The sequence below is a fragment of the Bos mutus genome, chromosome 12 (genome assembly GCF_027580195.1).
Source record: "Bos mutus isolate GX-2022 chromosome 12, NWIPB_WYAK_1.1, whole genome shotgun sequence".
Lineage (NCBI taxonomy): Eukaryota > Metazoa > Chordata > Mammalia > Artiodactyla > Bovidae > Bos > Bos mutus.
In genome coordinates, this window is record NC_091628.1 from 81,108,526 (window position 1) to 81,125,627 (window position 17,102).

Genomic DNA, 17,102 nt, shown 5'->3' on the forward strand with positions numbered 1-17,102 from the left:
ACAAAAACAAAAGGCAACATGCCCTTTTTTTAGAAAAAATGATCCCAACTTTTGAGAACTGCTTTCCTATTCTGATTTGAGAGCTGTCTCCTGTGACCTCCTCTTACATGCCTTCCTTTTACCCTCTGGAGTTAGGAAGATTGACACATGCAACCTAAACCCTTTACCGTGATCATGAAGATAATGATCACATCCCTGCCAAGCCTGGACATGCTCAGTTCATTCAATCTTTTCTTCTAAGACCTGGGATCCAGAGCCTGCACCTACTGGGCAGGCTCTAGGTCATCCATGCCTTGGCAAAATGCAGTTTCTTGCACTCACTGAGAATGGCTAGATCATCTCTTGTATTCTGAGAGCTCCATTTCCATTAATTTAGTCTGTAAATCAATTTGCATTTTGATATCCATGTGACATTGTTGGTTTAAACTGAGTCGATTAAAACTCGAAGGTGAACAGCACAGGTCTGTGTGCGTAACAGGTGATTCTAGCTGTAAGATGCCCCCTTCAACCTCTCCTTTGTTAACATGGGTTCATGCAGTCACTGATCCAGTCGGTTGGTCCCCTGCCTAAAAACACCAACTAATTATTATACACATGCAAAAGAGCATTTTCCTCCACTCACCACAGAAACTTCTATTTCTTTCTCATTAAGCTGCTGATAAGATACAGAATGAGTAAACTACTCCCTGCACCAAGTTTCCAGACACAATTGGCAAAATTGACATTTTTCCCTTAAAACATGTTAACACTCATACTTCACACATAATATGGATACAACATCATCAGTAGCTATATTCCTTTTTTTTCCCACTGGTTACGGTTTATTTCTTCAGTCTCTTCTAAAGAATTTTTTTTAACTTAAATCTTTATAGAAAAATTTATAAAGTTCCATAGATATCAACAACTCATAAATTCCAAGGGGTTTTTGGATAGCTCTTTTCTAAAAAAAAAAAAAAAAAAGAATCACTAACAGAAAAATTTCACTTCCCATTTAAAAAAAGTGCACACGCACACATGAGGCTAACTGATCACTACTATGCTCAGTCACAGGGTGACAGAAAAAAAAAAAAGCCACCACCATAAAAGGATGTCTGGTAATCTCCCTTAAGACAACATGCCAAGGTTAACCTACTTCAGTTTGGGCGAATACTGACTGCTGCCACACAGGGGCCCCAACAAGACACTGAGAGGTAAGTAACAGATATTTTGCTTTTTTCAACAAATTCTTGTAAGTTAAGAAAAACTTTGAAAGTCTAGTTGAAGTTTAAAGTAAAGGTAAAGAATCTTTGTAACAAAAAGCTATAAACATTTCTAACATCAGAAATCTTACCATTAATACAGTTGAGACTCTCTGGTGACTGGCAGTTCTAATAAGCTGATATTAAGCTAGGTGAAGGCAGTGAATCGGGCCAGAAATACCTTTGCCAAAAAAAATAGGGCTTACTTCGTATTTCTGTGTGAACTCACAATTACCAAAAACAGTATCAAGTAATCAGCAAATACTGCCAGTATTTCAGGATACTTTATGAAGGAAAATAACAAAGTTGTTGTAGAATGGAGCATTTCTACACCTAAATGTACTGTGATGAAGTTATTCAGCACAATTGAAAAGTTACTACATGTTACTATTTGACCACGGATCTATGTACTAAAAGTCTTTCCTGTATTTCTGTTACTTCTCTACTTTTATACTTTCTATTATTTCTCAGGATAGAATCTCAATAGTCAAATTCCTGGAGCAAAGGGTGCACATTAAAAAAAAAAAGAACTTTAATTAAAATTGATATTTTTCAGTTTACAGAAATATTTACTCTCCCATCAGTGGAAGACAGTCTGGGCTTCACTGCTTCTCTGACAACATGAGTATTTTAATTCTAAATATAAACTGTTAATCTAATAAGTGAAAAAGGAACAGCGCTTGTTTGCTTTATGTTTATCTGAAGATCAGAAAGGCTAAACACAGCTCGGTATTTTCTTCCTAGAACTTCTGTATGCATAAAAAATATCACAAAACAATGAACTAGGTGCAGTGAACTGCCAATATTTATGTCCAGGTTGGGAACGGAGGTGACAGAAACTCTTGGTAACATGTAAGCTGTTCAGAGACTTCCTCTAAAAGAAGAGGGTGTGCTTTTTGAGGGGGAGGGTCTTGCTCTAAGTACGATATAGGATGGTGGTTAAGAGCATGGGCTCTGGAGTCAGGCTTGGGCTCTCTTACTTACCAGTTGCGTGACCCTGGACATGTTGCTTCTCGGGCTTCATCTGCCTCACTTGTAAAATGGGGAGTAACTATACTGCCCGGTCCTTGGGTGTCATAATAAGTGCTATATAATATTGGTTGTCATAGAAAGCACTGGAAAACTGCCTGCTAGCCTTGGTCTCTCCTCCCTCTGCCCATTAAACCACTGAAGGATGAATCCAATAGGCAAAGTTTCCCTGCCCTACCACTTCTGTGGGCATTTTCTTCTTCTTGAACTTATTTTGAGATCTTTAGAGAATATTTCACATGGAGACTGAGTCTATGGATGTCTATACACCTAACTGTGCTGCCTGCCTGGACTTTGCATCTGCTAGGATTTCAGTGCATGTTTTCTCTTGGGGGGTTAATCGTAGTTCTTGGACATGACGCTGCAAAGAGAACACGGCTCCAGAAAGCATCCTCACTCACTGGGCTCACGTATCATGTGAGTGGTGGGATTGCCTTTGATAAATTACTTTTAACTGGCTTCTAAGAGCTTCTCAGTAACATGGCCAGTCATTTAATGGAATAAATATCAACTCAGGTCACTCTACCACTTTTTATATATTTATGCTTTCCATAGGCATTGATTAGCTATCTGCAGCTGGCCAGATCTTAAACATTCTAGGGGATAAAATGAGATAAAATTGGTATCCTTTAAAAGTTTATAACTAAAAAAAGAGCTCCCCACCCAGTAAAGGAGTTTGGCAGGGACAGCAGTCTCTCTGCTACGGTTCAGGGCCTCCTGCAGCTGCTAAAAGGTCCTGGTTGTGTATATGCTAAGGATGTGTAGTATCTCCCAGTCCATATAGCTTCCCAGCCTCCCAAGATGCTTGTAAAACACAGGGATTCAATGGCAGATGAAATAACTAACATGCGAAAATCCCCTGAAAAACAACAGAGGTGACAAAGATCCTTGTGGTATCTGGAAAGCCAGAACAGAGGAATAAAAATATTCTGTTAGATATCTGCAAATACTTAACAAGCGTAAGAGCCGTCCTAGGTATTCACCTTCTCTTGGTGGAAATTTCAATCCAAACTGTTTTCATAGACATCCTGTTTAAGCCAGTAAAGTCTAAATTCATTTATGAAACTTTTACTTGCACTAAAATATGCTACAAATAAATTAATGAACTCCTTATTGATAGCAACTTATTCTTCTCCTTTCCTCTCTTGTCCCATCTCCCCAGCCCTTCTCTTCCCTCTGGTTCAGCCAGGTGTATGAACTATTATGTGTTAAAAGTTCTGAGATGTCTTCCTATTTTACTTGTTTCCTACCAAGAGCATCAGATCAGGCTGGAAATAGGAGCAGGGGCTAAAATGTACTACGCTGAATGTCATTCCTGGAGCCGATCTGCCAGGAGTAAATCCTGACACTTGACAGCTGTGTCTTGAGGCAAGACTCGTAAGCACTCTGTTCTTGGTTTCACCACTGGCAAAGGATTTGGGAAAGCTCTGTGAGAGTCAGGGTGAATATACCTAGGGAGCCCAGGGCACTGCCTGGGACACAATCTATGCTGCATACTACTGGCTACTTTTATTCATCAAACGCACCCTGTAGTCTAATAAAGAAACTCCGACTGAGGATCAAGAAAGCTGGGACTCTGCTACTCCTTAATGGGTATTTACTGAGCACCAATGATGGGCCGGCTGGAGATAACGCCAAATTAACAACACAGCCCCCACTCTCAGGACTTCATAGGCTAGCAGGAAACAGGAAAAACAAAACAAAACAAAAAAACAGCACAGATGCCAGTCCAGGGCGCAGGGCCTGGCGAGGGCGCCCCACGCTGCCTGTCTGCAGGGCGGGCGGGGGCTGTCAAGGAAGGAGAGGACAGGACAGAATCAGGGAAGCCTCCAGGAGCAGCTGATTTTGAACAAAGGCCTGAAGGAAAGAAAGCAGGAGCAGAGGATGCAGGCGGGGGCCAAGGAGGCACCAGAGAGAAGGAAGAGGATCAGAAAGGAAAGGAGCTGTGAGAGAACACAGGGTATCAACAGCCTATTCCAGCAGGGCCTGAGCTCGAGGTCACAGGAGGGAAGACGGACAGAGATCCAGCTAAACAGGGAAGCGGAGCCCGATCACGAAGGAAACTGTGTGTCACCACAGACAGCGTGCAGTCTGCCCGGGGCCAGAGGGCACCGTGTGAGCCAGCGCGGGCTGCAGCTGCAGCTGCAGAGAGAAGTGAGGGTGGCTCGAGGCCGGCAGAGCAGAGGCAGCGACTCGCACCCAGGCAGACAGATGGGCGAGTGCAGGGGGCAGGGAGGAGGGGCACAGCAGGCTGAAGGCCCAGGAACCGCTGCCTGGCAGGAGGCAGGGGGTGTTGGAGGACGCGGAGGCCTGGGCACCTGCGTGGCCCCTGGCTCGGCACCTGTCCTGGGGGGAGGACCCCTGATCAGATCAGATCAGATCAGTCACTCAGTCGTGTCCGACTCTTTGCAACGCCCATGAATCGCAGCACACCAGGCCTCCCTGTCCATCACCAACTCCCGGAGTTCACCCAGACTCACGTCCATCGAGTCAGTGATGCCATCCAGCCATCTCATCCTCTGTCGTCCCCTTCTCCTCCTGCCCCCAATCCCTCCCAGCATCAGAGTCTTTTCCAATGAGTCAACTCTTCGCATGAGGTGGCCAAAGAGGACCCCGAGCAAGAGATCTAATCTCTCTGGAATTCCCTTTATCCATAAAATAAGGATATGTAATGTTTCTGACTAATTTCTATGAGATAATAGAGATGAAATGCAAAATTTCAAACTCCCTCAGACTTTAAGGAGAAAAGGTACCTATTATTTCTGGGAACATTTTGGATTCAGGGGATAAAGGTTAATACTGACTCAGCCCTTCTTTAAAAGGAGTCTTTATATATTTATATACATATATTTATGCAGTTGATTATCTTGCACATAGGTCCCATCATGCCACATGGAAATGGTCTTTGTCTTCCTTACACTGAAAAGTGTATCAGGGTGGGAATTTTTTTTTTTCTTCCAGTTGCTAAACAATATGCCACATATTTCAAGTCCTCAGTGCTATTACCTCCTTCTGTCTTCATCTCTGAAGACCTTCATATCATTTGAGTCAGTATTCAAGTTGCCAAAAAGCCACAGGAGGAATAAATAATCAGTGAAATGTGAAAGAAAAATAGCCAGACTATATAAAACCCCAAATGTGCAAGTGGGTGTTTAAGCAGGTAACACAGGTCAGGCACCTTTCACTTTCCCATCAGTTCTGACGTAGGTGTTTACAGAAGGCGCAGCGTCTCCATGGGGTTCAGGACACCACGGAGGCACAAAGAGGAAAGGACAGACCAGCCAACAATGGGGTGTTTTTGTTTCTGAAGATGCACCCCACGCACTGGCCTGTTCCTGACCCTGGGCAGACCTACCGGGAGGTGGTCAGGACCAGATCGTGTCCTCGGGTCAGCCGCAGGGTCAACCCTTCCACAGACCGGAGAAAGCAAGCGAGCTCCCCGGGAGGCAGGGAGGAGAGCTGCCCTCAGATACACTGACCGCAGATGACAAGACTCCTGACATACACACTCCGGCGCACTGGGGGCGGGGGGTGGGGGGTCCCTCGGAGACATGGAGGCAGCTATCAGCCTGCTTTCTGGACGATATTCCCTGTATATCCTCCCCTAGAATCAATCTTGGACACGGCTACCAACTCAGGACTCAAAGTCGGTTGGGGTGGTGGGGGGTGGGGGGAACGACCCCTGAGAGCATAGGAAGATTTCTTTGACTAGGTTATCGGGTGTGGACTGACTATCACAGCGGTTCAGAGTGGCCTGGAACAGGCGCCTGGCCATGCCAGCGGAGGGAAGCAAGGTTGGGCCTGTGCTGTTCACCGCCCGTCCATGCCTTGGGGTTCTTTCCACAATCAGAATGACAATCAGGAATGACTCTCCTGCTCCTATTTTGCAAGGTGGGCTTCCCTTGTGGTTCAGTGGTAAAGAATCTGCCTGCTAATGCAAGAGATGCAGGTTCAAACCCTGGGTCGGGAAGATTCTCTTTAGGAGGGCATGGCAACCCACTCCAGTGTTCTTGCCTGAGAAATCTCATGGACAGAGAAGCCTGGCGGGCTATAGTCCACAGGCTGCAAAAGAGTCAGATGTGATTCATGACTAAATTTTGCAGGGCAGTGGGGACACAGTTGCTCGAGTGGTTTCTCACCTTGAAGCCAGTGAAAAACATCCCTGGTTGAGTGCCAGGCGCCGGTGTGTGTGACATTGGACCAGGTTCAGATGTCCCTGTTCACTCAGCTTCCAGAACACGGAGGCTTTTCCAAGCCCCTGACAAATACGTATAAAAATAGGGTAACTGGAGAAAGCAACAGTGATTTCTTTCTTCCATGGAGTATGTCTGTTGTCACGTGTGCTAAGCCGCTTCAGTCGTGTCTGACCCTGCAGCCCAATGGACTGCAGCCTGCCAGGCTCCTCTGTCCATGGGACTCTCCAGGCAAGAATACTGGAGTGGGTGGCCACGCCCTCCTCCGGGGGTCTTACCGACCTAGGGACTGAGCCCGCGTCTCTTGTGTCCCCTGCATGGCAGGCGGGTTCTCTACCACGAGCGCCACCTGGGAAGCCCGAGCGTTTGTCCTCAGAGGCGCCAAACAGCCTCAGCCTGCTGTCCTGAAATGTCTGTTTCCCCAGGAGACAGAATCCTTGTCCCTTTGAGTCCGGATCCTTTCTCTGCCCACTCCTTTCCCAGGGACTTTCTTTTCTCCCACTTAGAAATCTTTCCTCAATCTTAGCCCTCTTCAAAAAAATAACCAAAGGACAGTGTATCAACAGAAATCAAAGAACCGGATCAGACAGCACACATCATTTAACAATAGACAAATATCATTTGCATCTGCACGTCCACTCTGGGGCTCCCCAGGTTGTTTTCAGAGCGTGCTCCAGGAACTTCCTCTCTGGTGCAGGCCACTGTGGGCACTTTGACTCAGATCATCTTGATGTGTAAACACGGTCCTGAGCAGACTTCACCTCACAGAGAAGTCACCTCTTAGCAATGATCCTGTCAGCATGCTTTGACCCATTCGGTTCATTGCTAAGGCCTGAAATTAAACAAAATTACTACAAGATTAAGTCCTTCTCATTTTAAGTGTTGATGATTATTAAGCGAATACGTATTAGGGGTAAAGGTGACATTTCAGGAATCTTGGAGCTAAACTCTAAAAGCCAGTATTCTTAAAAAAAAAAAGCCAGTATTCTAGCATTTACTAGATCTTTGAATATAATGAAGATCTTATTCTGCTTCTGCCACAAATAAAAGCTAAGACAATAATTATCCAAGCAAGTAAGCTGAGATTGCAGAAAGTATGTATCAGAATCCTGTGAAAAAAACCACAACTGCCTCCAAGTTGGTATCCAGGGTAAATATTTCTAGAGTACAAACCACATTAGCTCTTGGACAGTTTTCTGAAATACTAATAAATGAGTTGTGAGGGGGCTTTTTATTTTTTCCTTTCTGTGGCTAGAAAGAACTCGACAGTTCATGTCAACATGTCCGGTTATGCAAAAATGAGATGATAGTGTCTTAAGAAACGCTCACCACTCTAATTAGTAAGAAAATCAATCTACAGAAAACCATACACACAGGCCCACTCCCAAAAATGTAAGTGAAAATACTTTGGAGGATATTCATATTTTGCCGTGGAAGAACTTGCTGTTATATGTTAGGATAATAGTAAAGTTAAAAGGATCGATATTGTGTGACAGAGATAAAACTGAGACAGCCTCCTTTGCTTATTAATAAAAACTTTCAGAGGACTGGCACAGATGGCTGCTTGTGGTTCCTTGGGTGGAACCTGAATAAGGACCCACACTTCCAGCAGCCCAGGTACATCTGCGCCCTCAGGGCAAGGCTTACGCCCCTCATCCTTTCCGGCGTAAGGCACAGGGGATAGCTTAGTGACATGGTGCGTCTTTTCATCAGAAAGCTTCACAATGAAATTCTGACTATTAGAGAGTTCAAGTACTCTAAGGAAAAAAGATTTAGAGTAAGCACTTCTTTGTGCTTTTCTCAAGGCAATAAAAGGACGAGCCATAGGACTTTCAAGTACAACTCAGTATATCTAACTTCAATAACATGTCAGATGCTGCTGTCTTAACAATTATGAAAAATGTTTAAAATTCAGTCTAGAATAAACAAAGAGGTAAAGAAAAGAACGATTTGGTTATGACTAAAAGAGGAAGGATTAGAAACAGTTAAAAGGGGAATTTGCAATGCAAAGGTTGATAAAGGAGCACTGTAATGCAAAGAGCAAGCAGAACCTGGGTGTGTCAATGATATAACACCTCATTCGGACAAGAGCACATTCCCAACATCCATTCGTCATCAGGTTTAAGTCCTTGGACATTAAAAGGTATCATGTCTGAATTTTCAGGATCTGGCGGATGGAGGGGGCACTAGAAAGCCATTTTTCCTGAATAAAAGCATGGAGTAAGTCAAGGTTCAGGAAAGTAATCCTGAATCCTAAAAGGATTAAAGGAAGGGACAAAATAGGGTTTCTGAGGGAATACGATAACAAATTGGGATTGCCTGATACAGGAATAGGATAACAGTCAAATATGTGAAAGGATTTTTCTCTCAATTTGAAAAAGATAAAATGGACTAAAACTATAGCATTAATAACACTAGGTAAACACCACCAAAGGTAGTATAATACTAGAGCTGCTGACCGATGGAATCGACCTTCCAGAGGTTGCTAAAGAGCCAAACGCACACATTCCGAAACAGCCCACATTCCCCTTTACCCGAGAGCCTCTGGGTCAGCCCACGTACATGTCCACCTTGTGCAAGGGCCTTTCTCTGACTCAGGATCGGGGCCTCTCTGCAGTCTCCCCTCAGGGCTCTATGACACAGCATCCACCGGCCTGGCCTCGACCTGGGAAGGCGCCTCTCCTGGAACAGCTTCTGCTGGAAGAACTGGCCGCCCGTTCCAAAGCGGCTAGGCCACGTGTGCGCCGGCTGTCTGTGCACAGGTGAGGACAGCCCTGACACCTCGACCACCCTGAAACCACAGACTCTCGGTTCTTGAGAGGCAGCGTGGAGCAACTACCCCTGCCGAGCGCTGGACAGGGTAGGAGGCTGGAAGCCAGGTGGGGAGGGAGAAGAATCTGGTGCGTCCTCTACCTTCTCTGAGAGGGGTCACCTCGAGGGCAGAGTGGGCAGGTGCTGGCCATACCTGGCTTCCAGGATGGCTGGGAGGGGTCTTCCAGATCGGACTTAAGGTAGGCACCCAGCAACAACTCAGGCCTGAATCTGAATAAAGAACACTCAGGGTGAGCTCTGAAACGCAGGTCAGAGGACAAGCTTTGGCAAGAAGAGCTGAATTGTAAATTTTTACTCACATTAAAAGGGAAGTATTTACCTATTTATTCATTTCGTAAGTTAATTCACATTCGGTGTTAAAATTGAAAAGGTATGAATGAAACTCAAAATTTACTTGTACAAAATGATGTGCTGGCCTCTGTGTCCACGCACGGATGTGTGTGTAAATAGCTGCTTTTCTTCTTTCCAAAAAGTGGCCTGACGTGGAACCCGCTTTCCCTACTTAACATTATGCCCCGTCTGGAAACAGGCATCTATGTAGCCATTTTCAGTGGCCGTGTCCTGGCATATTCCACTATAGGGCCATAAACTAACCAATTCCCTAATGATGGACATCTGATTTGGTTGCAAACTTTCACACTTAAAATTTGACACTGTTTTAAACATCTTTTCCTTAGGATAAAATGTTCTGAAAACACTGCCTTGTGTGTTTCATCCATTAAAAAACATTTATTTTTGATGGATGCTACTGGATGCTGTACTTCACTCAGTGAAGCGGTTGGCCGTGCTTTTACAACTGGTGGGCACTGACACATTCTCAGAGTCAGTGTAACTTTCCTAACCTCTACAACCATTATTATTCATATGGAAGATTAGCAGACTTCACAGTGTTGGTTTTTTTCCCCACCGTGTATTTCAAAGGCAGTTCCCAGGAACCTACTTTGGAAGATTCCTCCAAATAAAATTTAAATGTTGAGATTTTCAGAAAAAAAATTTTTCACAAAAATTCATAAACTAAAGGTAGCTCTTGATGCCTGTTCCTGCAACCCATGCCTAGAATTTCTACCTATGTCCAGACTCAGTTTCTGCAAAGTTGCTTTTCATACTAATGAATAAAATTTCTTCTATTTTTATTTCATAATTGCAATTCCACAATTTCCCCTTCGAGAATCACTCCATTCCCCTCTCCCCACCAAAACACACAAAATATAAAGCCCATACTTACTGGGTAGGTTTTGTTTGGAGTTCTAATTCATCAATAACTCCATTTATTTTTTATTATTTTCTTCTATTTTGGGGGTGGGGGCAAACTCAGTTCTTTTCTAGCTTCTTGAGCTACATATTTAACTTGCTGCTGCTGCTGCTAAGTCACTTCAGTCGTGTCCGACTCTATGTGACCCCATATTTAACTTGGCTACTTTCAATTTTTTAAGAAATAAATGCCTTCAAGGCTTTGCATCAATTTTGGGTTAACTCTTTAGCTGCGCTCCACTCCACTGTTTTATAATATTTTTGTCCTTTAGTTGTAAGAACTTCAAAATCTGCATTGTGATCTCTTAACCCATAAGTTTCTTAGAAAAATATATTTCTTTTTTTTTTAGAAAATATATTTCTAGAGTCCAAATTGATACTTTAACTTATTTTTAATTTCTAATTTAGTCGTACTGTACTACTCACAAGGAATGTGAGCTGCTGTTGTGTTACGCTGTGTTAGTTGCTTAGTCGTGTCTGACTCTTTGCAATCCCATGGACTGTAGCCCGCCAGGCTCCTCTGTCCATGGGATTCTCCAGGCAAGAATACTGGAGTGGGTTGCCATTTTCTTCCCCAGGGGATCTCCCTGACCCAGGGACTGAACCCAGGCCTCCTGCACTGCAGGCGGATTCTTCACCACCTGAGCCACCAGGGAGTCCTTACTCACAAGGGATGTGAGCTGCTTGCTAATGATTTTCTGAGACTTTGGAGACACGTCTCATAACTGAGTAAAAGGTCAAACTTGCAAAGAATTCGAATGTGCTTTAAGCACAAATTCTGTTAGCATTTAAGTCCTGTTGGGTTAATCTTCTTTTACCTATCATATTGTAATAAAAATGTGTTAAACTCTCCCATTACAGTTGTGGATTTGACAATTTCTCCTTTAAATTCTGTCAAATCTTGCTGTTACATGTAAAATTTATTATTATTTTTATGTCCCTGAACTATTCCTTTGAACTTGTGTAGTGAATTCTTTTGTTTCTATTATTATTGATTGTGTTTTGAATTCTATTTTTTCTGATGTTAATATTGCTAGTCTAGCTTTCCATTGGTGGATTCTTTACTGAGCTACCAGTATATGGCTGGATTTTTAAAAATCCAAACTGATAGTCTCTGTCTTTTAAGAGGTGAGTTCAATGGTGGCTCAGATGGTAATGAATGTGCCTGCAATGCAAGAGACTCAAGTTCGATCCCTGGGTCAGGAAGATCCCCTGGAGAAGGGAATGGCTACTTACTCCAGTATTTTTGCCTGAAGAATTCCATGGACAGAGGAGCCTGGTGGGCTATAATCCACAGGGTCACAAAGAGTCAGACACGACTGAGCGACTAACACTTTCACTTTCAACTTTTTTGGGCTTCTCTGGTGGGGAAGATGGTAAACAATTTGCCTATAACACAGGAGACCTCGTTCGATCTCCTGGGTGGGGAAGATCTGCTGGACAAGGGAATGGCTACCACTCCAGTATTTTTTTTAAATTTATTTTTAATTGAAGGATAATCGCTTTACAATGTTGTGTTGGTTTCTGCCATACATCAACATGAATCAGCCATAGGTGTGTGTGTGTGTGTGTGTATTCCTTCCCTCCAGAACCTCCCTCCCAATCCCACCCCTCTAGTTGTCACAGAGCCCTGGTTTGAGTTCCCTGAGTCATACACCAAATTCTACTCTAGTATTCTTGCCTGGAGAATCCCATGGACAGAAAAGCCTGGCGGGCTACAGTTCACGGGGTCTCAAAGAGTCGGACACGACTAACACTTTTTCACATCAATGTATTTAAATTTGTCGTGTCACATTTCCTATCTTCTTATTTTGTTTTTTCTACCTACCATTTTCACCCTTTGCTTTTTCCCAGAGTCTCCTTTTCTGTCTTCCCTTGAGTAATAAAAAGTTCTATTTCCTTTTTTGCTCCCATTTGCTTTAGGTTGTAGTCCTATATTTTCATGATTAACCTATCAACACTGTAGGTAATACACACCTATGACATTAGTACAGTCCTCTCAGAACCCCCTTGTTCTGTTGGTATCGCTGTTTTAAGATCGTTACAGAGATTGTTACAGAGCCTCTACTTCATTTAATACGGCAGTTGGAGATGCAGATGTCTAGTCAGTGCTTTGATAAGGCTAGAAACAGAGTTCTTCCCTTTAACATACAGTACCATCATTACTAGATATATTGACTTCTCCCTCAGTTACAGTGACTTTCAGATGAGATTTTATGCATAGAGACCTACCACAAAATTATTTTCCTTCTAAAAATAACTTTACAGGGGACTTTCCTGGCAGTCCAGTGGTTAAGTTTCCGCACTTCCAATGTAGGGGGGCTCGAGTTCAATCCCTGGTCGGGGAACTAAGATCCCACATGCCATGTAGTATGACCATAAAAAAAGAAAAAACTTCACAGAATTTATTGCTCTGCTGTTTCTTAGTTTTATCGAAGTTCATCCTCATATATGGATTTTTATTGTAGGAGTTTTTCACTCTCCATCTTAGACATTATTTATAATAAGAAAAGAGGTAGAAATAATCCAGGTATTCATCAAGGGCGTAAGGAAGCAAATTATGCATTACCGCTGGAACACTTCAGAATACGTATTAAATGTCTACATAAGATCTACACATATGACAAAGACACAGACTACCCTGATACATGAACATAGTAAATGAACAAAGAGAACACAGAATACCACGTGTGTAATTTTTCCTGCTGTTTGCACATGTAAGAATGAACACTGAACACGTCAGTGGGGCACCTGCAGAATGATACACTTTAACACTAATTTAAAATTCCCCTCAAAACACTTTTTTCTTTCTCTTTTTGTTTCTTTTTCTTCTTTTTTTTGTTGTTTTTGTCATGGTTGTCATGGTCTTCTTCTTTTCTTAAAGAAAACCTAACTTTCAGTTCCTAACAAAGGCCTTAGCTTGTTTCTCATAATTTTTGGGTTAACACAAATCAGACCACTGTGGTAAGTTCGTATTTCACTACATAAATGTGTGACTGATTTCATTTCCTGGCAGTGATATGCATTTGACGAAAAAAAAAAAAAAGTCCAACTGATATTCAATTTAAAAGCAAAGTTTTACGCTTTCTGAAGTGTGGGGTGCTTTACGTGATTTTACTCTTTACCAGATAATGATCCAAAAAAACAAAGGGGAAATTTCTGCTTAAAAAGTTAGTGCATTCCCTTGTCACAAAAATACATTTGCCCTATTTAAATGGTTCTATTTCCTTTGCCAGAGCTTTGCCAAAGTGACCAAATTTTAAGAGTAAAAATATAAATTTCAGTCTCTGCTCCTCCTGTTATAATATAGTATGTAACCACATTACATACAGATTTTTGAAAATTATATAAATTTTGACATTTTAAGTTAGATCTCAAGGAGTTAGTTTATATCATTTTTAGTTAAATATGCTTTTTTATTTATATTTTAAAACTTTTAAAATAAAAAAAAAATTTGTTTTTGGCTTCACCGCTCAGCATGTGGGATCTTAGTCCCCCAACCAGGAATGGAACCTGTGGTCCCTGCATTGAAGCCCCAGGTCTTAACCACTGGACTGCCAGGGAAGTCCCTAAAAATGCTGTAATTTTTTTTTTGATTGTCAATCTTTATTTTAAGGTTTGTTTTTAAAGCTATAAATCTCCCTATAATCAGAACTTTTAGTTGTATCCCACAAATTGGTGGCACTAGTGAAGAACCTGCTGCCAATGCAGGAGATTTAAGAGAATGCTTTTAATAAAACACGTCCTTCTTGGTTTTCTTAGAGACCCTGAACACCACTGATGGATATAAAAATGGACAATTTTACGACACCCTCTGCAGCTTCTCTGGAAAGCGACTGTGATCTCTATGCCCACCACCATACAGCCAGGATCCTCATGCCACTGCATTACAGCATCGTCTTCATAATTGGGCTTGTGGGAAACTTACTGGCCTTGATTGTCATTATTCAAAACAGGAAAAAAATCAACTCTACCACTCTCTATTCAACCAACTTGGTGATTTCAGATATACTTTTTACCACGGCTCTGCCTACACGGATAGCCTACTATGCGCTGGGCTTTGACTGGAGAATCGGCGATGCCCTGTGTAGGATAACCGCTCTTGTGTTTTACATCAACACATACGCAGGTGTGAACTTCATGACCTGCCTGAGCATTGACCGGTTCTTTGCTGTGGTGCACCCCCTGCGGTACAATAAGATAAAAAGAATTGAACATGCAAAATGCATCTGCATATTTGTCTGGATTCTGGTATTTGGTCAAACACTCCCACTACTCATAAGCCCTATGTCAAAACAGGAGGCTGAAAGGACTACGTGCATGGAATATCCAAACTTCGAGGAAACCAAATCCCTCCCCTGGATTCTGCTTGGTGCCTGTTTCATAGGATACGTACTTCCGCTTGTCATTATTCTTATCTGCTATTCTCAAATCTGTTGCAAGCTCTTTAAAACTGCCAAACAGAACCCGCTAACTGAGAAATCTGGGGTCAACAAAAAGGCTCTCAACACAATTATTTTTATAATTGTTGTGTTTGTTGTATGTTTCACGCCTTATCATGTTGCAATTATTCAACACATGATCAAGAAGCTTCGTCTTCCCGGTCTCCTGGAATGTAGCCAAAGACATTCATTCCAGATATCTCTGCACTTTACAGTATGTCTGATGAACTTCAACTGCTGCATGGACCCTTTTATATATTTTTTTGCATGTAAAGGGTACAAGAGAAAGGTCATGAAGATGTTGAAACGTCAAGTCAGTGTATCAATTTCCAGTGCTGTGAGGTCAGCCCCTGAAGAAAACTCACGTGAAATGACAGAAACTCAAATGATGATACATTCCAAGTCTTTAAATGGAAAGTAAAAAGGAAAGGAGTCTTGGATTTATACCAAAGTAGACTGTATGTTGAACTTTGCAAGACTTTTCTTATAACAAGTATTAGACTTCCAATTAGGATTCTTTTGAATTCCTTTCACTGGGCACTATTTCTCACCTCCAACTTGGAAGTAAATTGATATATATATATATATATATATATTTACACTCAAGAACAACATTCAGCAAAATTCTCATTTGTAAATGAAATAGTATACCTTTAAAAGGGAGGGTATTTTAATAAATCTCAGTGTAAAAAGAAAAGTTTTGTGTTAACAAAAAACGAAATCATTAATGCTCCTCACCAATAATTCAAAAAAAGAAAAAAAGACTATCAAAATTGTATATTGCCAGTGTAGAAATGTTAATATTGTAATATTCCCTTTCTCTTTTTTTTTTTTTGTATAACATTTCAATTCATGTTTCTTTCAATCTTAGGCTTTACCTCCTCGATAATAACCTTTTTTTTTTTCTGAGTCATAAATTTTCATCTCAAGAAACTTGTTTTTGAATAAAGAGCTAGATGCTACAAAATTATGAGTATGTCCTTCAATGCTCACTGTGAACTCTCAGCAAAAGTTACAGGGAAGAGGAAACTAGCAGCAGGCAGATTTTGGAGCAAAGCCTTATGATGATGATGGTGATGAAGGCAATGAAAGCTCTTCCCAAGCAGCCAGCACAGGGTTCAAGGGCCACTGCCCAGGAACATGACCAGGATCTCATATGGAAAGAGGGTCCACTTGCTAAATGCTTCTTTAGAGTTAAAAAAATATATATATACATGTATGCAAATAGGCTTGGCTTTTTTTGGGTCCCTAGGGGATGGTATCTTATTTATACAGAAGTTGGCAGTACCCTGTATCTGTATTTCAGTGGGTTGGTTACCAGGAAGGGTACGGAGGATGTGCAGTGGGGGTGTAATTGTGGCTTGCCTTGTTAAGATGGAAAGTAAAATGGAAAATCATGAACTTCACAGTCACCAGGATTCTTTACAACATTATCGTTGTTTAGTCACTAAGTCATGGTCTGACTCTTGTGACCAAATAGAAATACCTCTGTATAACCTGGGTTCGATTCCTGGGTCAGGAAGATTCCCTGGAGAAGAGAACGGCAACCCACTCCAGTATTTTTGCCTGGAGAACGCCATGGACAATAGCCCACCAGGCTTCTCTGTCCACGGGGCTGCACAGAGTCAGTCGGACACGACTGAGGAACTTAACACTTTCTTTACAAGTAGCACGGCCTCCCCAAGTACAGTAACCCATCTGCCAGCTCAGATTTGCTTTACTGGATCCCTCAACTACTTCAAGACAGTACCTATCAATGACTCCACATTTGATAACTCAACTAAAGAAATGAAATGGTATATGATGGGTCATACTTAAAATTTTTATTAAGCTTTATATCCTGGAAATACTTTCTTTTAAAGCCTTACCTTACTCACTTTCAGATTTTATCCTGTAAGAAAACTAATCTTAATGGTCGATTCAATACCATTTACTGTGTACTTTCAGATTTGTATTATGTTAATTTCACAGACAGCTTAAAGCCATTGTCAAAAACAGCCATTGGTCTTTGTGACACCTTATGGAGACAGATGGAGAAGGCGATGGCACCCCACTCCAGTACTCTTGCCTGGAAAATCCCATGGACGGAGGAGCCTGGTAGGCTGCAGTCCATGGGG

The 17,102-nt window shown here is 42.1% G+C and overlaps 2 protein-coding genes across 6 annotated transcripts in view; one reads left to right on the forward strand and one right to left on the reverse strand.

Annotated features, from left to right (window-relative positions):
* Positions 1-17,102, reverse strand: part of UBAC2 (UBA domain containing 2) — a 170,448-nt gene that overhangs the window by 68,852 nt on the left and 84,494 nt on the right. The gene's annotated exons all lie outside the window — the stretch shown is intronic.
* On the forward strand, positions 1,026-15,939 carry LOC102271726 (G-protein coupled receptor 183). Of its 3 annotated transcripts, none has more exons than XM_070380787.1 (3): positions 1,026-1,190; positions 9,078-9,320; positions 14,306-15,939. In XM_070380787.1, exon 3 carries the CDS (start codon positions 14,324-14,326, stop codon positions 15,404-15,406), a length of 1,083 nt encoding a protein of 360 aa, XP_070236888.1. In that variant the 5' UTR covers positions 1,026-1,190; positions 9,078-9,320; positions 14,306-14,323; the 3' UTR covers positions 15,407-15,939. The 3 variants fall into 3 exon arrangements, with proteins under 3 accessions (XP_070236888.1, XP_005899311.2, XP_070236887.1); XM_070380786.1 differs by having other exon boundaries at positions 1,029-1,190; positions 9,078-9,222; XM_005899249.3 differs by lacking the exon at positions 9,078-9,320 and having other exon boundaries at positions 1,028-1,190.